General features: G+C 41.8%; 1 protein-coding gene across 5 annotated transcripts in view; it reads right to left on the reverse strand.

Annotated features, from left to right (window-relative positions):
• BABAM2 (BRISC and BRCA1 A complex member 2) overlaps positions 1 to 27,666 on the reverse strand; it is a 357,253-nt gene that overhangs the window by 79,157 nt on the left and 250,430 nt on the right. For all 5 annotated transcript variants that reach the window (XM_072937993.1, XM_072937994.1, XM_072937995.1 and 2 more), the window contains exons 8-10: positions 6,390 to 6,489; positions 3,208 to 3,278; positions 485 to 567 (exon numbers count right to left, since the gene is read on the reverse strand). In XM_072937993.1, coding sequence (XP_072794094.1) covers positions 485 to 567; positions 3,208 to 3,278; positions 6,390 to 6,489 — 254 coding nt within the window. The remainder of the gene's footprint in view (positions 1 to 484; positions 568 to 3,207; positions 3,279 to 6,389; positions 6,490 to 27,666) is intronic.

Raw genomic sequence — 27,666 nt, forward strand, 5'->3', positions numbered from 1 at the left:
TTTCACTTACTAAGGATGACAACCAAATGATCAAAACAGTATGTTCTGAGTAATCCTGAAAGTTCTGAGGCCTGATCCTGGAAAGGTATTCTGAAAATGGAAATCTGTCTAGGGTAGGGTTTCTTAAATTCTGCACTCCTGACATTTCGTACTCACTAATTTTTTCCGTTTTAGGAGCTTGTCCTATGCATTATAGGATGTTTAGCAGCATCCCTGACCTCTACCTACTTAATGCCAGTAATGACAACCACCACCCCTGGTCCCCCACCCATTGTGACAAACAAAAATGTCTCTACACATTACCAAACATTCCCTGAATGGAAAATTATACACTGAAAACTACTGGTCTAGAGATATTTTCTCTTTAAGACCGTGCAGTAAATATGCCAAGTCAGGACACTGAAGCTTGTCACAGTCATTAATACATGCAGTTTAGTGCATTTTTAAATGTATGCTGACATGCTAATAGCAAAAGTATACTCACTGTGTACAAGAAAACAAAAATCTTTCCACATCAGCAACAGAGTGAGTTTTGTAAAGCCTTCTGCATCATATTCCACGACACCCCTAAGTAATAAAAACATACACACACAACAAAAAACCCTTATAAAAACAAGGTATAACAGAGATGGAACCAAGTAAAGAATGTCTTCATTAAGTCGGGGTTATTAAATCCGAGATGGATTTAAAACAAGTGAGTGTTACCACAGGAAGGATGTGGGATTTGGAATGAAAGTGTCCAGGTTGAAGCCACAGCTTTACCATTAACTATCTATTGTGACCTCAGGCAAATCACTTAACCTTTGAAGCCTCAGTTTCCTCATCTGTAAAACAAAAATAATAATATTTGCAAACTTCATCATGGAGTGGTGAAAACCAAGTGAGGTAAACCATAAAATCCTATGCAAATGTTAGTTACTGGTTATGAGCCAAAGGACAAAAAAAGAAATCTGAGTGGCAACATCTCTATTGTCTGAACAGTGCCTGTGCTGTCTCACTGTCACTCAGGCACTGCACAGAAATGAGCAATGACAATATCACCAAGCTCAGGATTACAGATTACTTTCTTCCAAAGTACCTGGCATCCTTTCTCTTGTGTCCCCCTATCCTCCCCACTGGGCTCAAGACAAAGTAGCAATGTTGGCTGGGCAGATGCTGGGTTCAGGCGGGAGATGCACACCTCGTGCATCAAAGGAGAGCAACTCCTGACCGCAGAAGGGCCAGGGCAGAATTCCAGCGGGCTCACCTCCCTCATCTCCCTCAGGAGCGGAGAGCTTGCGGGATGTGACCATAATGTGACAACACTAACCACACAGCGAGGACAAGAATAATGTTCTCCCTCATCCACATGAGGAGGCCTTTGCTGCCCATGGAGACGCCTTCTCTCTGGCTGAGTCAGGCCAATCAGACCTTGAATACTGATGTCCTTCAGGTTTAAGTAGGAAGGAACAGTTGCACCCATTGTGAAGGTTAAGGAACTACGGCCCCGAAGGCTAAGTGATTTGCCCAAAGACTGCTGATATATCACTAGGACCTTCTGACTTAAGTCAATAAACCTGTTCACCAGTTTATATTTCTTTTCATGAATGTATAATTTACTCAATATTAATTTACAACACTGATATCCCAACTTTTTAGATCCTGCATCCCATGAGCAAAACCAAGCACAGAATCCTCTTCATTATACATACAGTACAGTGGATGGTCGTGCTGGTATATGGGTTAGGAGCTGTATACAAGTGCTGCTATATTACTATAGCATATGATCAGTAAAACACCAAAGTGTACACAAAAAATGAGATTTAAAGACACACGTCAATGCAATTTTCATACTTTTCTTGAATACCAGTAGTGAGGTGGCACATACACCCTCGGGGTATGCTTTGTAAGTCACTGTGTAGCTTCTCCATTTTCAATTATATGTACACTAAAGATAATCTTATTCAAAAAATGAGAAGACTAATGGTGTCATTTATTAACCACTATTTGTACCATAAGTACTTTCTCAAAATGTTCATAAACAAAGCTGAAAAATTCTTAAGTATTAGAGACTCCTGCGAGAGGCAGTCATAATGTTGAGATGTTGATTCTTCTATTTTGGAGACACGAAAAATTGCACTTGAGATAATGAGAAAATTTCCAGAAATTGCTTTGAGGAGTCAGAAATTTTGCTTATAGTTCTGCCATATTTATAAAATTATATCCCAACTTGATTCTTAATTTCATCTTCTCTTTCCTATTCCCACTTTCCTTTTGTTCTAATTTATTTATTTACACACACGTGCACACACACGCGCACACACTCTCTCTCTCTCTCCCTCTCTCTCCCCTTCTCTGGAATAAGGTGGACTATAACCAGACCACAGAAACCCTCAGTGTTTAGTACCCGCAGTGAGTAGAAGGCCCCACCCTTTACAGCAGACTGGGAGGAGAGCACATGCCCTCTCCCAGAGGAAGGGTAGGCGGGTGAGTGGGCAGGTGAGTGGGCGGGTGCTAAGGCCCTGCCATCAACAAGAGGACAGAGCTGTGGAGCTGCAGGGCCCACAGGAAAGGGCAAGGGCACAGGGAGGGCAGCCAAAGAGATGTTCTCCACCCCCCCACCCCAGGACCACAGCCACGCACCTCCCTTCTCCCTTGCAGTGACTTCTTCCAAGCCCTAATCCCAAATGTGTGTCTAATGCCAGATTTCCTCCCCAAATCGATGTGGCACTGTTGGGAGTGGGAGTCCTGTCAGGAGACCTGAGTCCTAAGAAACAGGGTTCCCAGCCCGGTGCTCTCTCTTCATGGGGTGTGACCTGCACTGGGTGGCTGAACGTGTCAGGGTTTCAGAGTCTTCAGTCCAATGTGTCAGGAAAGCCCGCCTGGGTCACCTCATGACTACTGCGAGGTGATGGAGATGAAAGTACTGTGCAAACTGTAAAGAGCTCTAGGTGTTATGACCACTGTTGCTGTTACTGTTGCATTGGGGCGAGTCATGTTGCTGCTCCAGGGAAGAGATCTGACTCTCTTAGTTGCTAAACAACGTTAAAAACAAACAAACAAAAAAAGTCTTCCTGGGAGCTTGAGTGTAAGCAACATACCCAAAAGAAACAAAAGGGCAGTGAAAGGTAGCACGTAGAGGAACTAAGTGCTATTTTCTTAATCAAGCCCTACCTCAGGGTCACCACGAGGGAGGGCATCAATACACGACCTCAACAAAGAACTTACGTGCCAAAGTGACTGAGGAAAGCAGCAATATACTCTCTTCTTTTGTGGTATCCTTGAATCACATACTGCACCTGGAATAGGAACCCCAAAACTGAGAAGTGGAGTAGGAAATTATTAAATGCTTTATTATGTAAAATTGCAAAGATTCAGAGAAGTAGAAAGAATAGTAAAAGGAACACTCATATTCCCACACCTATATTCAACAACTCTGAATATTTTACCAAGTTGCTTTATCCAGCCATCTACCTACCAATCAACCTATCAATCAATCTTGCTGAAACGTTTCAAAGGAAATTAGAGACATCATGACAGTTTGCCCCTAAACACTTCAGCATGCAGCTCCGAAAAACAAGACACTTTCCTACATAACCACAATACTGTTATCATACTCAACAAAACTTAGTAATCATTCTCTGAACTCGTTTGGTATCCTGCCCATTCTCAAAACTTTCCAATTGTCCCCAAAACATTTTTTTTTAAAAGCAGGGTATAAACAGGGCCAATCTAGAATTTAATCTAGAAAGTCTTTTACTCTAGAATAACAGTGCCTCCTGTGGGGTGTGTGTGTGTGTGTGTGTGTGTGTGTGTGTGTGTCTGTGTCTGTGTGTGTGCCTGCACACATGCACATGATACTGACTGTTTGAAGAGACCGGGCTAGTTGTATTGTAGAATGTCCTGCATTCTAGATCTGATTGTTTTCTTCCTTTTTCCTCTACCTTCCACATTTCCTATAAATTGGAAATTAGAGCTAAAGATGTGATTAGATTCAAGTTAAATATTTTGGGCAAGAAAACTCCATAGGTGATACTGAGTTTGATCATCAGTTAAAGCGATGACAGGCATACTGCTCCACTTTGAAGGGCTGTTTTCCCTTTGCCATAGTGAGTAATTCAGGGCTGTACCTCTCGAAGCATGTGAAGATCTAGCTCCCACCAACCTGTCACCTAATGCTTTTAGGATCTGGTGAGATCCTTGTCTGAATGACTTCATTAGGGCCTGAAAAATGGTGATTTTTTTTAAACTCTATCATTCTTTCTGCATTTAAAAAAAGGTCTCCCTTTTTATCAGCTGCAATTCTCTGTAAAGAAGAGCTTTCTCTCATTAAATGGGTCTATTTGGTGATTCTGAACTATATCGCCTACTGAAAAGGCATGATAATGCTTAATTCTTTCTTTTTGAATTTGTAATATTCAGAATAAGGAGTGTTACAACAGGATATTTTATTTTGCCTTTCTATATTTCCTTGTTATCAACGACAGTTTCTACAAAAAAAACTGTGAACTCATTAAGCTAGGCATCTGAAAGTTAGTCACTAACCCATCAGCTTCTAACCCAAAAATACATTCCTTATAAAACGTCTTCAAAACGGCTGAAACAGTGGGAGAAAGAGACCCCCCAAATTGTTTATATTGGCTGCAGCCACACTGAGTTTCCATGAATAACAAAAGCTTGAGATAAAGTGCTTGAAATAACCTTGACACAATTGGTACTGATAGCCATTTTGTACCCTTTAAAAGTAAAACAATTCTATTTATATAATAGGGGTTTTATGTCAATTTATAAAAACAGTGCTTGCTTTGCAGGCTTAATGCAGGATCAGAAATGTTATTTTGGGAAAAGAAAAACAGATGATAAGTTTGCTTAAGTGGCTTTGTTTAAAAAGGGGATGAAAACAGTTCTGTATACTTGATTTTAAAAACAGAAAACCATTTTAACAGAAACCCACAACAAAACTGGCTATAAAGATAGATTCCAACGTAATTATGGAAATTCATTTGAAGAGACTGTTTCTAAAAGCAGCCCATACTGTCCTCGTTTGTAGCAAGCAGAAGAACATCAGTTTTAAAAGACAAGTAAAATTAATGAAAGGGAACCAGATAAGAAAAACTGACTGATTCTTGTATTTCTGGGAAAATAGTATTATAATCTTTTTGAGGAAAATGTATGACTAGAAATTAATCTCAATTGGAGAGCTTTATAAAAGCTTTTCTTCTCGGTTCTGGAAGACCAAATTTGCATTTTCCTCTATCATACTGGGACCCAGATTTGAAGGCAGTGCAAAGTCCCACAGTGTAAATAAGACTTCTGTCCTCCGATCAGTTTGGTAGGAGCGCAGAGGCTGGGGGAATTTGGTCCCAATGAACAGCCAGTATTCCGTAAGAGTTAAATGCCCGGGAGCCTGTGCCAAGACCACAGACTGCATAGTTGCCAGATCTTAGTTTCTCTGACATTTAAAAAATAATACTGAAGCCTCTGAAATATTATTATACTTCTAAAATATTTGCTATATAGAGATGAGCTATTTTTTGAATGAAAGAGACAAACAAAAGATTTATTTTCCAAGCCAATGTGAATAAGTCAATAGGAGCAAAGAATACAGCACTTTGGGACTTCAGCAAACTGAATCAGTCCACGTGGGAGAGGAAAGAAAGTCAGTGTTGCTTGTGGATTAATATCTCCAGCTTTCAGCTAAATATACTGGCTGGACATTAACAAGTATATTCTTGCACTTTTTAGAAATACCTGGCAATAATTATTAATGCAAACTCAGCTACTTGCCAATGTAAGGGCTCATTAACGCAGCTACAAGAAAGCTTTAGATAGTCTGATGTACCTGGCTACAAGACCAGCTGGCCTGGAAATCCTGCCCCTAGAAGCAGGACTCTGGTAAACTGCTCCTAGCAATGACAGGGGAATCAAGAACCAACTATTAAAAAGCACAGCATAGAAAAGAGGAAAGAGATGAGGGCAGCTCCACAAAATTACCCTGATATTAACCAGTGGTGTGCACGCATGTGTGTGAGTGTACACACACACACACACCCAGAGGCATGCAGCAGATAACTGGGAAATGAGAGTTCAAAATTTTTCAACCACAAGAAGGTGTAAGGGCCAGCAAAAACTTAGGGCATAAAGGACATTCAAGAGAGAGGAGATATAAATTTAAAAGATAAAGCTAAGACTGGAAGAGGAGGTCAGAATCCTCAGAAAAGGAAGGGAGGCAAAGAAATAGGGAGAGAACCCGATGAAATGTAATTCGAAGTGGGAAAGGCAGATGTCAGATGGAGGATGCAAATGAGAGATGGGGTGGAGAGGATGGTGCCTGCTCCATGAGGCGGGGTAGGTGCTGCACTGACGGAAGGAGCCTCACAAGGTGGGAGAGTTAGGGGACTTGCTTTTACCTTGTTGGTGAGTAGGTGGCACACTTGAGGAACATAATCAATGAGACATCCTCCTCCTGGAAAAGCTGGGATATGAAGAGCTGAGGAACCTCCAAGTGCACTGAAAGGACAAGAGTACAATGGACACTTCTCTTAAGGCTCAAACAATTTAAGAAGTGACACCCCCCCAAACAGACCTGGCTTCTCTTATCAGAGGAAACTGCCCATCAACTGCCTGAATTAAGGATGATGGGTGGGAACAGGGGCTTCACTTTATGATCACGTTTTTATATTTTAATCCATTTCATGGTACACACGACTGATGACTGATGACGACTCATGATCCTATCACACGCAGCAAATTCTGACTGGCATGGGTAAATGTTTTATCAGCATTCATGGGTTGTGCCTGTTACTGAAACACAGACTTTTATTCTCTTGATTATGCCCAATTCAGCTCTGGGTAAAGTCCTTCAGTAAACACCTTAAATGAGCACAACTGAATTGATGCCACAGTGCAATGGGGTACCAAAGGGACTTGTTCTGCAGCGCCCCAGCTTTGCTGCCTTGGGCAGCCTCCATGGGCTTTAGTTTCTTCATTCTTAATGTGACACAGGTGGTCGAGGGCAGGGGTTGCAAACTCTGGGGTCTGCCCAGTCCAGGCAGATTTTGTAAATGAGTGGAGAGAACAGGGTAGGGACTCAAAGCAACTGGAGATTTGCACACAGTGGGAAGGACTCTCACTGCTCAGCCCCAGTTGAGCTCTGACATATAGGAACACAAGCCTGGTCTTAACCGGATCCTTATTTTTCAAGTGAAGCCAGAAATCCAGATGATTTACTCTCTCAATTTTAAAATGGTGGCAACTAATTCAATATTTTCTGAAATATGATGCTACCTGGTCTTGTGTCTGTGGCCCAATATGGGCAGGAAGTGTGCAACTAGTACCAGTAAACACGGATAATCAGTTCATCTAAACAAGAAGGTGCGGTCAAAAATCATCAACCCAAGCATGAAGGCATAATGTTGATCCAGAATTAGTTACCAGAAATTTCCTGGTGATTTAAATTAACCAGCCTATGATTATTAAAAGAAATTCAGAACCTTACAGCATGCATTTTATGTATCATCCTTAATCTTGATAGCATCTTTTTTCCTACTCTCACTTCCCTTTGGTCCTAACTTTTCTTATTTGAATTTTATTTTAATGTATATATTTCTGTAAGCCCCTTAAACCCTCTGTAATACGATGGAATATACAAAGACCCCTGAAATCCCTTAATGCTGTAATTATTCATTATCCAAGTCCCTGCAGTTATAAGGTTGTTAATGGTAGCAAAATGTTTCATAATAACAGTCTAGAAAATCATTCTTACATAGTTCCACGTAGATAGATTCAGTCTAGATTTTGTTATACAAAGAACAATATATGTGACTACTGAAAGGACTTCAGACCCAGCCCATCTCCCTATTGATTATAGATTTATGAAACTAATTTTTCAGGGTAAAGATGAATATTATGTTTACTCATTTATGGGAATGAAAAATCCCAAGAAACAAAATTCCAGGTGATGTGAAGAACTCAGTATGGAGTGGAAATATTCACCATTGACTTACTCTGCTCAGGTGATAAGTTAAAAGCACAACAAATCTGACAACTGAGAAAATTTGGAGACAGCGTTTGACTAAGTATGACATTAATGAATCATGTGCACCCTGCAACCTCACAGACTCAGCATGAACACCAGCCACTTCCATTTGCTGCTCTCAGAGCAGACACTGGATTAGATGTAGCCTCGACTCTGAAGACGACTAGGAAAATTCCTGTGACTTTCTGTGAACTAGGGGAAGGCTTTCTGTCCCCTCTTCTGTATGCAAAAGTACACAAAGGGCACACCTCTCACTGGAAGGTTCTAATGGTTCCATTAGGATGCAAAACTGATAAAAGAAGAAAATTCTATAGTACAAGAAAAATAAATCCAGTGTTTATAGCCTGTGGTTATTGGTGAAATGTCTGTATAAGAGAGAATACAAGATCCAGGCTTCCCATAGGTTACCTAGAGGAGCAATCCTTGGAATAATAAAACTCTAAAAAAAAATAATTTGGACAGTTTTACTGATAGTAATGGGCTTTGTATATAATATTACCAGGTTAGTTCTTAATCATTCACTAAATTGAATACAAGGAGTGAAAATAGTGTGTGGGTAATCCTCTAAACTTGAAACTCTCTCTCTGCTTCTGAAATATAGCCACTAAACAAAAACTACCTATAATAACGGGAAGAAGCAGAGGGATGGAGAAATCCAGAGACCAGCTGCTTTGTGCCAGGCCCACCTCCCTGCTCTCAGCTTCCATGATTATTGAGGACTAACACTAGTTGCTAGGTGCTTTCTCAGTATCTAATCTAATCCTCTCCACAATTCAATGAGCTGGGAATTACCACTATAATTTACAAGTGAAGAAATCGAGGCTCAGAGAGCAGAAAAACTTTCCTTGGGTTCACACAACTGGGAAATGGTAAAGTCAGATCCAAACTCGGGTAGTGAGCCTGTCGCCAGAGTCCACACTTTTGTTACCGCTAAGTTGCATGCCTGCCTGAGAGCAGGGGGATTCTCATCCTGAAAAAGCTACAGGGATGGAAACAAACAGCAGGTCTGGCTACCAGTGAGCAGGGTCAGGATCCAAGGAGGCTGAAAGGCTTCTAGAAGCTCTCAGACGACCACAGCAGCAGGCACCCTGATGGACAGCTCATCTCCCCTGTGACTTTCCATGCAGCAGCCAGGCAAGCATTCCTCTCAATTTTGTCCACACCTCAGGACTCTCCCACCTCAGCCATCAAACAACCGGACTCACTGGCTCTTGGTTATGAGGGACCAATCACTCTGTCATGTCTGACTGTGAATGACTTAGTCGTGCAGGGTAAGCCTCAATGTGTGAAGCACTTCAGATACTCTGAAGGGTAGTTTTACCTGAGAGTTTTTTTTTTTTTTAAAGGACACCTACTGCACCCTTTATTTAACTCGGTACTTTCTTTGCTGGCGAGGGGACTGAACCTGACTTCCAGCGTCACACACTGATAAGTGCTGCTGATTCATGTATAAATATCCGCCCCCTGGGTAAATATTTAACAGGCTTGCTATAGCCTGAATGCTGCCCTGATCATGCTAGATAAACAGAGTCAAGTGCCATGAAATAAAAGAGCTATTATGTTTTCAAAGGGTGCAAGATGGAGGAGGTATGGCCTTGTGATCTCTCATTCTTTAATATTCATGAATCAAAAAACACGAGGCTGAGCATGTACAACAGAGATTCCAGGCCTCACTCAACTATTCCCAGGAATGCAGGGCTGGCTGGCGAGAAGGCAGGGCCTCACTAACCCACAAAGTGGCTGAGTTGGGGCTGGGGAAGGGCTGAGGAGTAGATGAAAGGGACCACTTGCTCTTGACTCCTCTGATCTCTAGAGCGATGCCAGGAGAAAGCAGGGCTAGAAGGTGGGGGAACTAAATTGGTGCAGCAGGGTCTTGGGCTGAACTTGGGAGAAGAAAAGGGTGAAAAGGGCTGCTTTGATAAGAAAGTAGCTTCTATCTCTTTATGGACTGTAGTGAAACATGAAATTACCTGATAATTCTAAGAACTGAAACTGAATCTTTATATATAAACTAGAAGGACAAGGCCAGAGTTTGAGAAAACCTTCCAATAGTGAAGCTGAAGAGACCGAAAGGTAGCCAGAAACAAGCATTTCCAGGTCTGCCTCACTGGCTCTAACAGTCAAATGTAAGAGCTGTCTATGTACTAATACTACTGTTTCCATGCGAATACAGCTAACTGAGCCTTTGTGGACCTTGCTCTATCTGCAAATATTCAGCACATTTCTGGTACTGAAGATCTGACTTGGCCACAGTTCATCAGCATAAAGGAAATATTTCTGAGCATTCTGACATGGAAAAATGCAGGGAGTCAGCCTGTCTGCAAGCTTGACTTGAGACAATGAGGTTTTAACCCTTTATGGAGCAGCAATCCCTCCTCCCCATGTGGGATTTTACCTTACTGGCCAAATAAAATGAGGAGAACATGATTCGGCACTGGAGAAAACCAGAAGGGTCGATGATTTACAACTGTAGTCCTTGCTTCTGCCAAGTTTGCTCTCTCTGGCCCTACTCAACCTTCCCATCAGTACAGTAGAGACAACACTACTTTTAAAAAGACCCATCTCTCTCAAGGGTTAAAGGGTTAAATAACAATTAGAGTTACACTAATTTTAAAATAGCACCAAGCACTCCAAGAGAGACGTTATTCTAGAATCCATCTTGTGTGAATGTTCTACATCCAGGGTTATGTCCAGGTGCTGCCAGAGATGCTTGGATCAGCCTTAGTGTCCTGTTTTGCCTTTGAATCGGGTTTTAAGGGAGAGGAAGTTGACATGGTTGCCTCCCCCACAGTAGGATTTAGGGGAGTGCTGGACGGTAAAGCATGGAAATGGGGAATTTCAAGGATGACAGGTGGACACCAGCTGCCCCAAGTTCCCAAGCTAAGAAAAATCCAAAGGAAAGGTGAGTCTCCAATTCAATCCAACAAACATGAACTGTATGCCTAAATCCGTTTAAGGATTTGAGCTTTCCATTCTGAATACGTGATGAGGCACTGCTGTTAATTCCTTTCAAGGTAGAGAAACGCCAGTGACCTCAAGAATTTAGGGCACGCTATAATGACAGAGTACGTTTCCTGGTGGCCTGCCAGGAAAACCATTACAATCAAACAAAAGTCATTGTTATTTATTGAGTATCCACCTTTGCCAGGCACTCTACTAGGCATTTCATTATCTTTAAACCTCTCAACAACCCTGCCAAGTAGACCTAATTAGCTCAACTTCCAGATGAGGAAACTGAGGTTCTAAGAGTCTAAGTATCTTGTCCAAGGTTAGCCAGCAAGTATGCTGCAGAGATGGGCTTGAATCCCAGTCTTTCTGGTTCCAAAGCCAGCATCATTCTTCTTTAGAAATTCTTTCATAGAAAGATGGTATGGGATTTCTAGAACTCTAATCCCTACCTATATACTGAAACAGTAGTATAAGTGGCTAAAGTTATTCTCAAAAAGCTTCCTCCACCTCGTCATCTCAGTTTTTCTTAAGATGTCGTATGTCACAACAAGCTTGGTAGGATAAAACAAAAAATCATATATAGGTTCTGAAAACCCAGAAGTACATAAATACTACACTAAGAAGAGGCTCTGTTTTTCTGCTTTTGTTGTTTCCTAACTGGATTTTCTCTTTCCGATTAAAGCATTTTCTAGAGCTGCTGTTAGCCTTTGTCTCATTTATAGATTCAACTTTGAGCTGTCTCAAGAGTCTCTCCACCCCTCAGTTAAACAAAACCAGGGTGTAATTCAAAATGGGAAAATCTCAATGCGCATAAGAGGAGAAGAAAATAAAAGCTCAGAATGACAAGTTTACATGTAGGAGAAAATTCGGGGAGTCACACTGGGACGAGGGGTTCATTGAAGCATCAAAGTGGGCCTGGCTGTATGACATCTGTGGCTGACCTAATATTTCCACTAAACATTCTTTACAAATATAATCGGGTCTTACTAGAGTGCTGTATTCCATTTCTTGCTTCCCATTTTTAGATGGACATATAAAAATGGAAGTGTTCAGAGACAATGATAAATATGATTAAACACTCAGAAAATGTTCCTCTTTGGAGCAAAGTCTAAGGAAGCTGAAACTGCTAAGTTAAATTACTTAGAAGGTTATGGAATTATTAAATAGAGTAATTTAGAAATGTGAAGGCAGATCATATAGACAATCTGAATCAGTTATTCTTTGCTTAGTCATGGTATAAATGAAGAAAGTTTAAAAGGCAACATGAGAGATTTAGGTGGTAAAATGAATTCTCCCCAGAATGGAGTAGTGAACTACAGTACCATTTATGAAGTACTATGTACTAGGCACTGTACTGAGTGCTTCTCCTACACGATACCATCTCTTCTTTACATCAGTCTATGAGAGAGGTGTTATCTCATTTTACAGATGAGAAGGCTGGAGCTTAGAGAAGCTACATAACCCTCTCTGAAGTCACGTAGGCAGTAAAATGGCAGAGAGGCATCTAAATCCTGGTCTCTCTGACCTAAATCTACCCTACTCTCAGGTCTTCAATGATCACTTTTGTGACTTCTGCATCCTTATCTGCAGACTGACATCTGGTTCCAGGTGTGTCAGATCCATCAGGCTCCTTCTGGCTTGGGTGTTCAGGCAGACGCCAGGGCTGACGGAACCCCTGAGGCCCTTTCCAGGAACATTTATTAAGCTTATTTGGGTGCCTGAACTGAAGTGATTAGGGCCTTTTTCATTATAGGTCATTGAACCCCTGGAAACTCTGAGGGCCAGAGGACTTGATGGACACTTTCCAGGTGAGAGAAGGTGAAATGGAAGCAAAGAAACTTTAAACTTAAATACAAAAAAAAAAAAAAAAAAAGACAATATTGTAATTTCTTTTTTTTTTTTTGGAAAATATTGTAATTTCAAACAGAGTCTGTCTAATGACATGAACACTAACTAAGCTTTTGTTCAGAAACGTGTTTAAGTTTGTTAAAATCTCAAAAAAGCCTTTAAGGGACAATCTTAACAGATGTCCACCATCAGGATTTTGTTAGCATGTGGAAAAGCATTTAAAGTAAGCCCCAAAAAACAACAATGAACTTAGCAGATGTTCTATTAAGATTTGGTATGAACTACTTATAATGATGCCCGGCCACGCAAGACATGGACAGACTAAGGGAAGGAAAAGCTTTTTCCCTCCTGTTTCATCTTGATTCTGGGCCTGTTACCTGAGTTGACTCCATCTCCACTTCTTTAAGAAGAGGATCTACTTACAAATTCCAGTCATCAGGAATAAGTGAATTTGTGAATTTGTTATAAATTTACAACCCTGAAGCTCCAATGAATGGCTTTACTACTCTGCTATTACAAAGCAGGAGATAACTTTTCCCATGAGCTACTTTTGAAATATATTTACTAAAAAAAAAAAAATCAATATATGCATATATCACATCATTACATTGTACACTTTAAACAGCTTACACTTTTGTCAATTACACTTCAATAAAGTTGGGGAAAAAATCAGTGCATACAATAGTTATCCTAGACTCAATCCACAAGCATTTATATAGCTCCCTCTTTCTCACTGCACACAGGTTTTAATGATGGTCAAAAGAAGATGCAGAGAAAAAAATCCCTCTCCCTGACCAAGGTAGAGAAGTATATCCACCTGTTTCCTGTTTACTGGTATTTACTAAAGGCTCAGGCACATAAACAGTAGAAGGCAACTTCATGCACACATCACTGATCTCTGTGCTCAAAGAACTAATTTGTAGGTAGCTGGAGCTTGGCTTGTGAATGCGTACACGTGCACACACGCACACACAAACAAATTAAAAATTCCAGAAGATGAGACTGACCAGGCTGCTGGTACTTAGCACTTTACAATTTGTTTCCAAAGTGCTCCTCATTTTTTTTTTTCACAACATCCTTAGAAAGTAGGTAACAAGTGTTAATATTCCCACTGTAGAGATCCAGGCTTGAGAGGGATGACTTGTCCAAGGTTTAAGGCTGGCAACTTAAACTTATCCCCGTATAAGTGGGATTGGAATCTTTCCTTTGTGCTGTTTTCATGATTGCATAAGAGTAATCTAGGGAGCCTTTTAAAAACTCAGACACCCAGGCCCTTCCCCACAGAAGCTGATCTATTAGGTTCAGCAGGTCTGAGGTGGGACCCTGTCCCCCAGCGATTGCAGGTGCAGGTGAGCCTCACACCCGACTCTGTACCTCACCTTGCACCTCGCTCCACCCTGTACACCTGTACACCTGTACTCTGTACACCCTGTACCTCACCCTGAGGACATACAGCAGGGACTGGGAATGGGGAGGCGTGTGGTAAAACCAAATTTGTCTCGCTTCCACAAGGCATTAGGTCACTGACTATTTGAGAGGCACTGTGGACAACATGGAAGATGAAGAAAACATAGATATGCTCTTAAGAAGCTCAAGGCCTAGTAGGGGAGATAAGACATTTATGGAAACAACTAGGAAAAAGATTACTGCGAAGGGTGTCTGTGGGCAAAATGAAGTACAGCGGCATACAGGTAACCAGAAGGCAAGGCAAAGGAGTCATCCCATCAAGAGTGGGGCTGGAACGAAGGAAGACAGATACCACGCAACACGGCAAGGCACGGGATCAAAGGCCGGGAACTCTGTGGACAGCAGGGCATGGGTCCTGGGCCACAATGAGCAGCTTTTTGCCCCAGTGAGAAAAACCTATTTCCTACTTGAGGCTGCCCAGGACATTAATGATAAAAGGGCATGTGCCTGTAGAGGGAATAAGAAGATATGATGGTCCATCCTGATGCATGCCAATGGGGACCTGGGCAGGAAAGAAAACTTGAGGTTAAAAAAGTTCTGTTTAGTCACAGAGTGAGAGATGTCCTGGAGAGAAGGAGAAGTGTGGAGTCCGAGACTGAATCTCAGCCAGTTTTACTGCTTAACATATCTCTTCTACATCAACAACTTCCAAATTTATCCTCTAGCTCAGACCTTTCCTGAACTCAGGACTCATATAACCAACTGCCTACTCAACGCCTCCACGTGGATGTCTAAAGTTTACCTCAAAGTTAACCTGCTCACAAGCAAACTCTGCCTGTAAAACCTACTGCTCCTGCTCTCATCCTTTTTCAGCCCAAGGCAGCTCCAACCTGTTGGTTCCCTAGACCAGGCCAATCTGGCATAACTTCTCGTCCGGATTCTTGCCTCCGTGGATAAGCCGGGGCCGCTCCACCTCAGGGCACTGGCTCAGTTCTTCTGCTGTTGCCTCTGCCTGCAACTCTCTTCCCAGCCACCTGCAGGCCTTGCTTTCTCACCTGCTTCTAGTTTTACTCAAAGATCACGTTCTCAGTAAGGCTTCCTCCACAACCTATTTAAAATAACCCACCCTCCTTTCCAGTACCTCCCTATTCTTTGTTTGACTTTTTATGACATGTATCTCCGTAAAACCACCTACATACTGCACTTGTTTATTGTCTCTCGCATCACCCATCACTAGAATGCAAACTCCCCCAAAACGGGGATCTTTGTCTGTTCTGTTCACTGCTGTAACACCAGCAATAAGAATAAGGCCAAGTTCATCAGAGACACTCAATAAATATGTGTGGTATTAAAGGTGAATGAATAAAGAAAGATATGGGAGTCAAATTTCCAAAATGGACATTAAAAGTCAGTAAAGGTATGTTTCTTTTCTGAAACAGTCATTGTGAAAAGGAAGGTTTCATTGGTCCAGGACAGGGGTTGACAAACTTTTACAGTAATGGGCCAGGTAGTAAATATTGCTCACTTTGCAGCCGTAAAGTTTCTGTCGCAACAACTTGACTCTAACGCAGCAGCAGGAGAGCAGACACAGACAGTATGTAAACGAGTGTGCACTGCTCTGCTCCAATAACATTTTATTTATGGACCCTGGAATGTGAATTTCTGAGAACTTTTACAAGTCACAAAATATTATTCTTTAAATATTTTTCTAACCATTTAAAACATGTTGGCAGCATTCTTAGCTCTCGGGCCATACAAAGCAGGCTGCAGGCCAGATCTAGCCAGTGGGCAGCAGTTTGCTGACTCTTGATCTAGGATTATTGGATCCCTTGACAAGTCTATGGATGCTGAAGGTAGAAAGAATATTTAGGAAGGAATATGGGTAAAAGATCTAAATTAGATTAGTCAACACGAAAAACAAGCTCTTTGGTCAAATCTCTTAGAAACTATATTCAATCAACAGGTAAACCACAAGCATTAGCCTTTTTCAGGCAACGGTGAGGTGAACATTAGGCAACTCGTGGACTGTGGGAGTTCTCATAATGATATTGGATTAGAACTGTGCAAGAGAGAGCTATTTATATGATTTCGAATGACGCTTGAGGCATATTCTGGTGCTTTTACTTCTATGCTAGGTGAAAAAGCTGCCTACAAAAGCCTTCCTCCCACCCAAAATACTAGCTGTTCACTGGTGACTGATCCTCAGAAATATTAAGATGAATCATATATGCTCTTTTCACGGTGCAAAAAGAGATAATTTTAAAACTCAGAAAATGTCACTTGGGTAGTCACAAACCACACAACAGAAGAGCTGCCCAGCCTGAAAATTGTAAATAAATAAAATCCTGCTCCTGCATAAGAAAACTTTTTCCTCATTTAGATTCCAATGCTGTCCTCTGACTCAGCTCCAGGTTGGCAGGTGTTAAAATGTGCTGGTTCCCAGGATCTGATGATGGAGGCCGCCTTTGTTCTCCAGGCCTCTCCCCCGGGGCCCTCCCAGGTTAAACCTCTGTTCCTGGTAACCTGCAGTGCCCAGCCTTGACTTTCTGAAGGTGCCTCTAAGGGCAGCTCATTGCCTCCCTGCCTCCCTGCCTCCCTGCCTCCCTGCCTCCTGCACTTGGCCTGGGTCGTCCCTGAAAGGCGCCAGCTGACAGCGGCTCAGTCTTTACCCAGGGGTAGGGAAAGGACTCCCCGTGCTTCTTTCTTCTTCCTGCTTGGAGAGGCAGGTATTTCTGTCTTTGATCCATAAGCTCTGTTTTCTTTCTCTTGTTCACTCCCTATCTCCCCCCTCCCCTGCCCTTTTTTGCAACTTCATCATTTTTCCACATTGCACCGTTTGGCACAGGAGAAGGAGGGAACCACATCAAATAAAGGAATGCAACCACAAAAGCTGCCTTGAGAAACAAGGCCCCAGATTCTTCTTCTTTTTTTTTTTTTTTTGCCCATTTACCGTTTTTGGACTTGTTCTCCCATAATCAAATCCTCCCTATCGTGTTAACAATGTGGTGGTGTGTCAATACATTGGAATTCTGCTTCAATCAGCAACCCAGAGCTTAATAGGAAAATGAAGCAACAAAATGTTGGTCTTACTGTTAACCTTAGGCTAGGCCTGTACTTAGGATGGGATGTCGGCTTCTTGATGGTACGCGGGCCAAACCTTCAAAGTTTTGTGAGAGCTCAGGGTGGTCAGCAGAGGCCGAAAGCATTATTTAGGCGTGCTTCTGCTGTTACCAGAGGGGAAATCACACCCAGGCCCACTGCCTGAAGCACACAGCACCCTGAATCTGAGCACGCTGAAGAAAGTTCAGACTGCATCTGCGTGCAGACATTTAAAAGACACACGCAGCTCATGGGCAGCAATTCCTGGGTCTGGCTTGGGAACGCTCCTGATGTCCATACTTATCACAAAAGGGCTTATGTAAAGTTAAAGTGGTTCTTAAAAAAATGAAAAACATGTGTCCACCATGCAAGCCATTCAGAGACAACACTGAGGTGTCAACGATTCCAAAATATTTGGAAGTCGCTACTCCATGTCCTTAGGATATGTATCTTACTGTTAATGTTAACAGCTGGCTAACACTCATCCTTAATGAAAACATCAGCTAGAGGCTGAGCACTTTTGATGTGGTGATTTTATCTTTTGTGACTAACTTGGTAAACTAAACTGCTCATGGCATGAAGGTAAGTGATTTTGTTGTTGTTTTGGTTTGGTTCATAGGGAGCAGTCACATGCGATTTTGGTTAATGTTGGCAATTAGCCTGTTCTTGAACATCACCTGTAGCATATATGAGTGGTCACCAGGCACGCCACCAGGCAGTGACTGACCACCTTCATCTGTCCTGGCGCACCCGAGTAATGTGATACCCTCAGAGGTTCTCTCTTCTCCCATCCCTGTTCTAGGGAAAACGTATAATTGAAAAAAAAAATCCTGTAGCTGGTTCTGATATGGACCAATAGCATAGGTTTTCAACCGCCCCGCAGCAGCTTAAGAATCGCCATATCAAACATTCAGAAGGCAGAGTCTTTTATCCTTAGGAGTTAAAGACCTTCTCAGCTAATAGGCGAAACTGTTGGTCTTCCAATTTTGGCAACATTCAGTCTGGCCCCATCTCTACTTTAAGGAGCCAAATCACCCATGCCATTCCAGCTGCCCACTGATCTTCCAGCCCCTCCTCCCCACCACACCACCTCGGCTGCCCATCAGGACAGAGTACGACCAGCTCAAGGCAGTATGTAATGAAGGGAAGTGGGGACGGCAGGCAGGTGCTTGATTACAAGCACCGCCTCTGCTCACATTCTGCCCCTGCAGCTGAGGTGCTTGGCCCTGGTGCCAGCTTCTGCCCTGGGAAATGTCCACAAACCTGAGTACAAGCTGTCATCCTTCTACTGAAATGGCACGATGCTGGATCGGGGCGCTGCTCCCCTCCGTAGAACCTCCACCCCTCCACGCAGCGTGCTCCAGAACCCACCAGCGTGCTCCTGGAAAGCAGGAGGAGCCGCTTTCTGGAGACACTGGGGAGAGGGGATTGAGGGAAAAGACAATGAAAAAGGACACCAGGGGATTTGAAGAGGTGAGGGATCAAGGACGTTATAAGCATAGTCACAGCTTTAACCAAAATAACATGTATTCGGCAGATTCCTGTCATTTCAAAAACATTTTATCTTACTAACTAAATTGTTTACTTACTAATGAAGGAAGCAGGAGTTCAGTTCTGTTAATATCCATCTGTGCAAAATGAAGCCTCTTTCTGAGTATCATAATTGATTAACCTGTATGTTTTGCTTAAAAAAAACTTTCATCGGTTTAAATACTATTTTTATCAATTTATCAACTTCTTTAAAATAGATGATTCAAACAGCCACAACAGTAAGCACAGGTCTACACACTCCCAGACAAAGACTGCAGGGCAGGCCTGAGAAGCAGCAGCAGGAGGCCAGGGAGGAGTGAACCGGTCCAGGCAGCTCAGGGAAATCTGTGTTTGCAGGGAACGCGATAACCCCAGAAGGCATATGTGTTTGCTTCCTTTGACCCAGTGGCACAAGATGCAATAGAAGGAGAGAGGTTTAATCAGGAAGGAAACAAGTTTTGGTGAATGTAGACAGGACAATGCCAATTTAGCTAGTCAAAGAGAACTGAGGTTGGTCTAATAATTTCTTTGCAACTCACTTTCTTGGTTGCTTCAGAATTTTGATTACTACTATTTTTGTAAGCTTTTAAAAACCCAAACACTTAAGATTTACTAACAAAGCAATATTAATAGCCCAGAGGGGAACAGCAACACAACTTATTTACAAAGTGGTATGGCTGAACCAAAGCTACTGAATCTGGACCCTGTGGGATGTGATTGGGTCCATATTGCATCAGTGGTGTCAATTTCACCCAGATTCACACAGAGGAACATGCTGAATGGACCTCTTGATGTAAGGATTCAGTTTAAGACACTCTTTAACTTTTAGAAGTCCTGAATACTCTCCATAAATAATAACCCCATATATTTATAGTCTTTGGGGAGAAAGGGACAGAGGGACCCACAACTCTGAGGCCACCTGGCAAACCCTGAGCATCAAAGCATGCAGGACCCAGTGGTCCATCACAGAGCTTCCAGCCCATCAGGAATGGGCTGGGCTCACATCAGCACCTCTTTTTCCCAGACAGATGGAGACCACTTCTCATATAGGCTATGGCAAACTCAAGACAACTCGCTGAGTACTTTCTCATTTTACTAGGAACTAACATGGGCTCAGGGTCTCTTCCGAGCAAAGGAAGCCCTTACGTTCACTCGCATCCTATCCTCAGAGTATTAAGCCGCAGCCGTGCAAATTCCCTGAGCAGCAAACACACCAACTGTCCTCTAGACTCAACAGACGGATTGGGCATATTTGGAGAGACTAAAGCCTCCTCAGAAGGGGGAGAACTGAAGCCAAATCCTAGAGAATAAATAACAAGTTCATATGGGTAGGACCAAATCATAAACATAAACAACACATTTCAAACAACTGAAGGATCTGTCAGCTGTGGAGCTGAACACATTAGAGTGGAATCTTCCACTGCAGTACCACGTAGCAACTAGAAAGACAGTGACCCAAAGGACCCGAGTTAGCGAACTGGCCACGAGAGGTTGTTAAAGGGAAAAGCAAGTCACAGAACAGTAGGTAACAGATCATTCTCTGCCTGTGGCAAAGCAGCGGCAACACAACAAAACCCCAGCTGAGCCTACGGGGACAACACCGTGAAAATAGTACGTCTCCCTACTTTGCAGTTCCCAGTAAATCGCATTTCCCCTCTTTTCACTGAGGTGAAGACTTGGCGCTCACTGTCGTAAGGAAGAGGAGGGTACCACCAGGGTCAGGGAAGCCCCAGCATAGGGAAGAGGATGGAGACAGCATATCCCCTGGATGGGAATGGAAGGAAACAGAGGCAGAAAGGGGAGAGAACCAGAGAAGACAGGGTCTGCCCGGTGGCTCAGAGATCTTCCTTGGGCCTCACTGTGTGTGGGGAGAGAGAGAAAGAGAGAGAGACGGGGAGAGAGAGAAAGAGAGAGAGACGGGGAGAGAGAGAAAGAGAGTAAGAGAGAGAGAGGGAGAGGGAGAGAGAGAGGCAGTGGTGGTGAAAGGACAGAAGTTCTAGATTAACTGAGGAAACTCCAAGTGGAGAGGGGTTTTTATTCCACTTTCCACTTGAGGATGAGGAGATCATGTTGCAGAGCAACCCCCAGACTACGGGGGAGCTACAGTGGGACACAAGTAGGAATTTTACCCTGTACACTTGGTTCTTTGCTGGTACTGAAGGTTACAGTTGGCACGTATTACCTTTGTAGGGGAGGTGGGGAGGAACCAGGTATAAAAAGAAGTAAATGCAAAAAACAGAAGGTACTGAACTTGGCAAGTGAGGGTGGAATGGGTGGGAAAGGCAAGGACCCAATGAATGAATGGAGAGGGAGCATCTGAGTGGCGCGCAGAGCATTTCAGTTTGGTTCTGGGCATGGGAACCTAAAATTCCCAAGGTCTTTGGGACTCCGTATTATTGATCGGAATTCTACTACTATTTATAAGAGCAGTAATAACAGCTAACACATATTGAACACTTTCCGTGAGCCAGGCCTTGTATTGAGAGCTTTCATTTACAATGTTTACTTAATCCTTACAAAAGCCCTGTAAGGTTGAGATATTTCACAGATAAACAGTAAGGCTTGGTAGGTTAAGTAAGTGACTCAATTACTGCATCCAGTAAATCACAGGCACCGGACTGAGCCAGGCCATTTAATTCCACATTTCACCACTGCCCTGCCTCCTACCACAGACCATCTGGCTGTGGAGCCTTAGCAATCACTTAGCTTTTCTGTTGTCCAGTTTCCTTATACGCCCAAGGAGGATGGGACCAACTAACTCGCAAATCTTTCAGTTCTGTCATTCTACTCTGGTCTCACACAGTAGTGTAGACAGACAGGTAGATATCTGGATCCAGAAAACTAGGAGTATTTCTTATTAAAGAAAGCTTCACAAGAAATCCCATAACACCTGAAAGATGCACTCTTACTGTATAAACTTTGCTGGCACAAAATTAAGAAAGAGTGACTAGCTGGTGAAAGCATGTTATTCAGAAGCAGGAGATCTAGGTTTTGTAAAAAGGGCAGGTACTAAATTCAGGAAGCAGGAACACTGAGCCATGACTGTCCAGTATGATTTTCTCTCAGCAGCCCTGGGTGCACTGAAGCCCCCACAGCCGGGAGTATCACAGTTTTATTTTGCAACAGGGATACTTGGACACGAAGTCCTACCTGCCTGCTTGGCTCCTCAATGGATTGTCCAACCCTTCGAGCACTGTTGTCAAGGCCCTATTATTACTGTGTATTCTTCTTAGCTCCACTCCTGACTACAAGTGTCGTCCTTTTAACTAAACATGAAACAATCTCTCACTGGACAGTTTCTTTGCTTCTAAACCTCTGCCTGATGCTTTGTCTGATTAAATAGAAGTAAGCTCCCAGCACAAAGCTTGAACAAGGATGGCCATATGCGGTAGGCAGAATAAGGGCTCCCCAACAATGCCCAAGCCCTAAGCACCAGCACCTGTGAACATGTTACCTCATGGGGCAAAAGAGACTCGTAATGTGATGAAGGTTAAAGGACATCGACACAATTATCCTGGATTATCTAAGCGGGCTCAGTCTAATCACAGGAGTCCTTAAAAGTAGAACAGGTAACAGAAGAGAAGGTAAGAGAGATGTGACAACAGAAGAAGAGACAGAAAAGATCTGAAATGAGAGAGGGACTGGATCTGCTGTTGTTGTTTTGAAGAAGGAGGAAGAGGCTGTGAACAAACGGATGCAGGTGGCCCCTGAAAGCTGGGGAAGGTCACCTGCTGATCTCCAGCAGGGACATGGATGTTAGCTCTGTGACTGCAAGGAACTGGATTCTTCCGACAACCCAAGTGAGCAAGGGAATCGATTCTCCACTAGGGTCTCCAAAAAGCAATGCAGCCTGCTAGCATGTTGATTTTTGCCCAGTAAGAACTGTACTGGACTTGTGATCCACAGAGCTGTAAGACAATACATTTGTATTGTTTTAAGCTACTAAATTTGTGGCAATTCATTACAGCAGCAATAGAAATCTAATACAGCACTCAAAATACAACTGTTCTTTAAAGTAAATATGATGAGACGAAGTTATCTTTCTGTATGTAATAAGATAAATAATGATAGTAATGGCATATGTCACACTGAATAAAATGGAATCATTACGTCCTTTATTGATAGATAAATGGATAAATAAATGAGGAAAGCTCTTCCGTACAGTAGAAAGACAACTAATAAATGTAGAAGGAAAGGTGATGTTAGAAAATCATCAATGGATGTTAAAACTAGCGGGTTAAAGTCTGATGAGGATGTTTACAGTCTCAATATACGTCCACATCAATTTCTTACTAATCACAAAGAGAAAATTAGTAACATTACAGTGAAGAAATCTTGTGGACATCACCTTAACCAAACAACTGAAGTTAACATCACCAATCTTGGGACAAAATGACTTCACATGCATCTGGTATGATGCACTCAGAATACACATTGTGTCTGCACACTGCTGCCAAAATTCATTATCTGAATCTAACCATGAGGAAGTAGCAAATGAACCCAAACTGAGGAACAAAATAACTGGCCTTTACTCTTCAAAACTGTTAAGGTCAAGAAAGATAAAGACAGTCTGAGAAACCATTCCAGACTAAGGAAAATAAAGAGACATGATAACTAAAGGCAACATGTGATCCTGGATTGGATCCAGGACCAGGGTGAAAAATAGCTAAGAGGGATATTATTGGAACAACTGACAAAGTTAGAATATGGACTGTGGATTAGATAATAGCACTGTGTCAATGATACATTTCCTGATTTGATGACTGCACTGTGTCTACATAAGACAATGCCCGTGATCTTAGGAAATACATTCTGAAGCATGTAGAGGGTAAAGTCCATGTCCCCAACTTACTTTCAAAGGGCTGAGTTAAAAACTAATCATAGCATATAAATAAAAATACCGAGTATAATAAGACAAACAGGGAAAATGTAAACAATTGGGGAAACTGGGTAAAAGATATAAGGCAGTTCCTCATTCTATTCTTGTAACTTGTTTTCTCTTTTTAAATACCAACATAAAAAACTTTTTCCCAAGCCATGTAAATTATCCTTTCAATTCTTATGTTTATATTAGATCCACTGTTATATGACACACAAAGAGAATTCTAGGGAAAGAAAATCTGAGTTCAGTGAGTTTAATTTTCTCTAAGGTAATACAAAATATAACTGGCTAGGTGATTTTTCAGTTAATGTTAATATGCTATTTAGTACCTTGAATAATCTGAACAATAATAGTATCTGTGGGCTGAACATAAGTAATTTATTTTTAGTAGGAAAGTCAGCATCCCAAATAAAAGCATGGAGATATATAACATGATGTGAAATAAAAACTTTTTTAAAAAATGAGGAGGTTAAGAGCCCTTGGTCTGAAGTTGATGGGCTCAAGGATTTGAAATCCAATTTGGCCACTTAGTATATTGATCTTAGGGCTAGGTGTTTAAAACTTTCCTAAACCTCAGTTTTGCTCATCTGTAAAATGGGGGTAATAGTAAAGCTCACAGGATTATTGTGAAAAGTAAATTAAAGACTCCTGTGCCTCACATATACTTTTAAATGTTATTTATTATTATCATCATTGAGTTCAAATACTTCCCATACTTGTCTGCTTCTTTTACAAGAAAGAGAATCAACATTCAAACCCAAATAAAAGATAATTTCATTTAGTGGGTATCTACTGTCAAATGTTTGAAAAGTCACACTTTCTAACGAACTTCGAAAACCAGCTTACCCTGGAGGAAACTGCAGTTAAAAGTTCTTTTTAAACTTTCTAGGTCACTGGTCTAACTGGCCCCGCCTTCTCCCCTCTCCCCTGAGACTCTGCAACTTTAGACATGTTTCTTCAAATAGAGAATTGCCTAAGCACGTTAGGCTTTCTGCTTTTTCTACTTTAGGCCCATTGTTTACTTTCTTGAATCTGGAACCGGTCCCTGTATCTCTCAGGCTGAACTTGAACCACATCCTCAACACTCTGAGTTCCAACCATCCAGCTTCCTTTACACTCCCCTCCAAGTGGTCCCTTCACTGCGGTTCCTCCTGACACTCAAAAATGCTCTCATTGAACAAATGATTTTGACTGCCACACAGCACTTATTCACACAGATCATTCCTCACACATAAAATGCCTTTTATTTCTGCCCAACTATATCCATCACCTTTTCCAAAATACTTAAATAAGTGCCAATCCATGGAGCCTTTCTTGACAATCACTCTCCTCTTCACTCACTCACTCATTCACAGATTCATTTGACAAATATTAATAGACATGGCAGGGAATACAATAATATGGTTATTGCTCTTACAAAGTTTACGTTCTAATAAGGGATCAAATGCAATAATAAGATGATGATAAAATAATTGAAGAGAACAGAAAACACAAAGAAGGAAATAAAATATCATGATGTTACAGAGCATGACTATTTATATGGGAGGCAACTTCAGTGCAATCAAGGAGAGTTTCTCCAAGGAAATAAATTTAAACTGCTACCCAAATGATAAAGTGGAGCCGAGCAAGTAAATGTCTGGAGGAAAAGAGTCTTCCTGGCAGAGGGAGCAGTGAGTGCAAAAGCTCAAAGGTGGGAGTGCTGGAAGCACAGAAAGAGGCCGATGAGTGTGGCCAAAGTGGATGGCACAGGGGAGGGGGAGAGAAGGTCAAGTGCGCTGGCAGGGGCCGCATTATGAACGCGATGGGAAGGTATATGGATTTTATTCTATGTCCAGGAGAGGGTTTTATATCATTTCTTCCTCCTTCTGGTAGATATTTCATGGGCTTCTATAAGCTCTCCACACAAGAAGTGCTTAATAAATGCTTGCTAGGGACATACATCAGAAAAAAAGCTAGGAGGGAAATGGAGCCAATACTCTAAGATCGTGGATGATGGTTTCTGTCACCAACACGTACCCGTGTTCCATTCACCTTAACTTCAGGCCCGTGAGTCGGTTACAGCACATGAAAACAGAGTTGTCATGACAACTCTAATTAGATGGTTTTCTTTCTAAGGAGGATGAACCAAGTACTGCACTTACAGGCTGGTTTGGTTCTTGAAAATACCTGAAAGAATTGCAGTCCTCTGCAAGTTGGAACATTTAGTACAGGGAGTGCCCAATTTACCAATAAACTGGGTTCCCAAAGTTGGCTTGTTTGTGAGGAGTTTGGGGAATGCATTTTCCTTGAAAATAATGTTGTAAAGGATGTTAGACTCGGGCCAATCCATTAAAGCTTTTTTAAATTCATAAAGTGGCAGAAAATACTATAAATTTGCATTGAGAAAAATTATAGAAGTGAATTCTTTTGAAATGCAGCAGTTAAACAAAAATTAAGTTGAAGCTTTTAATTTTTCTTGATACTGTCATTTGAGAAAAATAAGGTTTAATGAGAAGAAAATAAGGAGAGAAGTAATAAATTTAGTAGAGATTCTATTAAGGAATTCTGGGCACTATCAAGGCTTTTAGACATTAATGTCACTAATTTTTTAAATTATTATTACTTTGGATTCAGGCGTCTCTCAGCTTAGTCATAATCACGGTCATTTTTGGCTCAGAAACAGAAGAGTAAACCATGAGGAGGGGCTGTCCTGAGGCTGCTGGGCCATCTTGAGGTTCTCTAAGGAAACGGAAGAGATTAAAGAGAAAGATAGCCTAAAACACAAGTATGGGCACTATGAAAAACTGAAAAAGTAAAATGAGGGACAAAGGGAAAGAGGAAATTCCCATGAGAGTAGGCAAGAGTGTGTGTGCGCAGGGGAGGTGGGATAGGGTGGGGAAGAAACTGGCTCACCTTGGACAGCTTAATTGTTACAAAAACCAACGAAGGAAAGAGGAAGGAGAAAGGGAGAAAGAGGACAGGTATGAAGGAAAGGAGTGGGAAGATAAGGACCAAACCCTGACTAGTCTTGGATGGATGGAAGACAAGGAAGTTTTCATTCTTGTAGTCAAATATATGGGATGTCTGATTAAATGGCACATTCTTCTAAGACTGGATCTGCACTTAATACAACTCTGTTGCATCCTAAATGCCCAGCACAGTGCTCTGTATGTCAGAGTTTAATAAATTATTGTTAAACCTGTGAATGCTGCAACAACAACAACAACAGCTAGGACTTATTTAATGTCTGTTATGTGTTCATTATATATATAATCTCATTTAATCCTCACAACAATATGAGATAGTTACTAGCCCCATTTTACAGATGAATAAACTGAGACAAGTAGTTTGCTCAAGGTCACACAAGCTAGTAAATGACGAAGGCTACATCAGAACAAAGTCTGATTCCATTATTATTTTTTTTCTTAATTTTTGATGAGGGGAGGTCATTAGTTTTATTTATTTATTTATTTTAACAGAGATACTGGGGATTGAACCCAGGACCTCATGCACGCTAAACACGCACTCTACCACTGAGCTATACCCTCCTCCACAAACTCTGATTCCAAAGTACATTCTCTTAACTTCTCTGCTGTACACCTGCCTCAATAAATATCACAACAATGCTAAGAAAGGAAAGAACCTCAAAGGCCAGACCTTCAGCATGTGTCTGATCAATTCTTTTTAACATTCACAGGTATAGAATTAACAATAGTGTGAATTCATATGCCAAACTGCTTTCTCTGGAATCTTCCTCTTCTTTAGATTAACATATTTTACCACTGGCAATATGAGGCCTACAATGAGTACTTGGGGAAGGTAGCAAGCACTTACAGGATAGACTACACTTGCCAAATCATATAAGTATATCAATAGATTCAGAAAAAAAAATGATAAAATCCAACAGACGTTCATGATAAAAACTCTCAGCAAACTAAGGATAAAGGAGAACTTC

This window comes from Vicugna pacos, chromosome 15 (genome assembly GCF_048564905.1).
Source record: "Vicugna pacos chromosome 15, VicPac4, whole genome shotgun sequence".
Classification (NCBI taxonomy): domain Eukaryota; kingdom Metazoa; phylum Chordata; class Mammalia; order Artiodactyla; family Camelidae; genus Vicugna; species Vicugna pacos.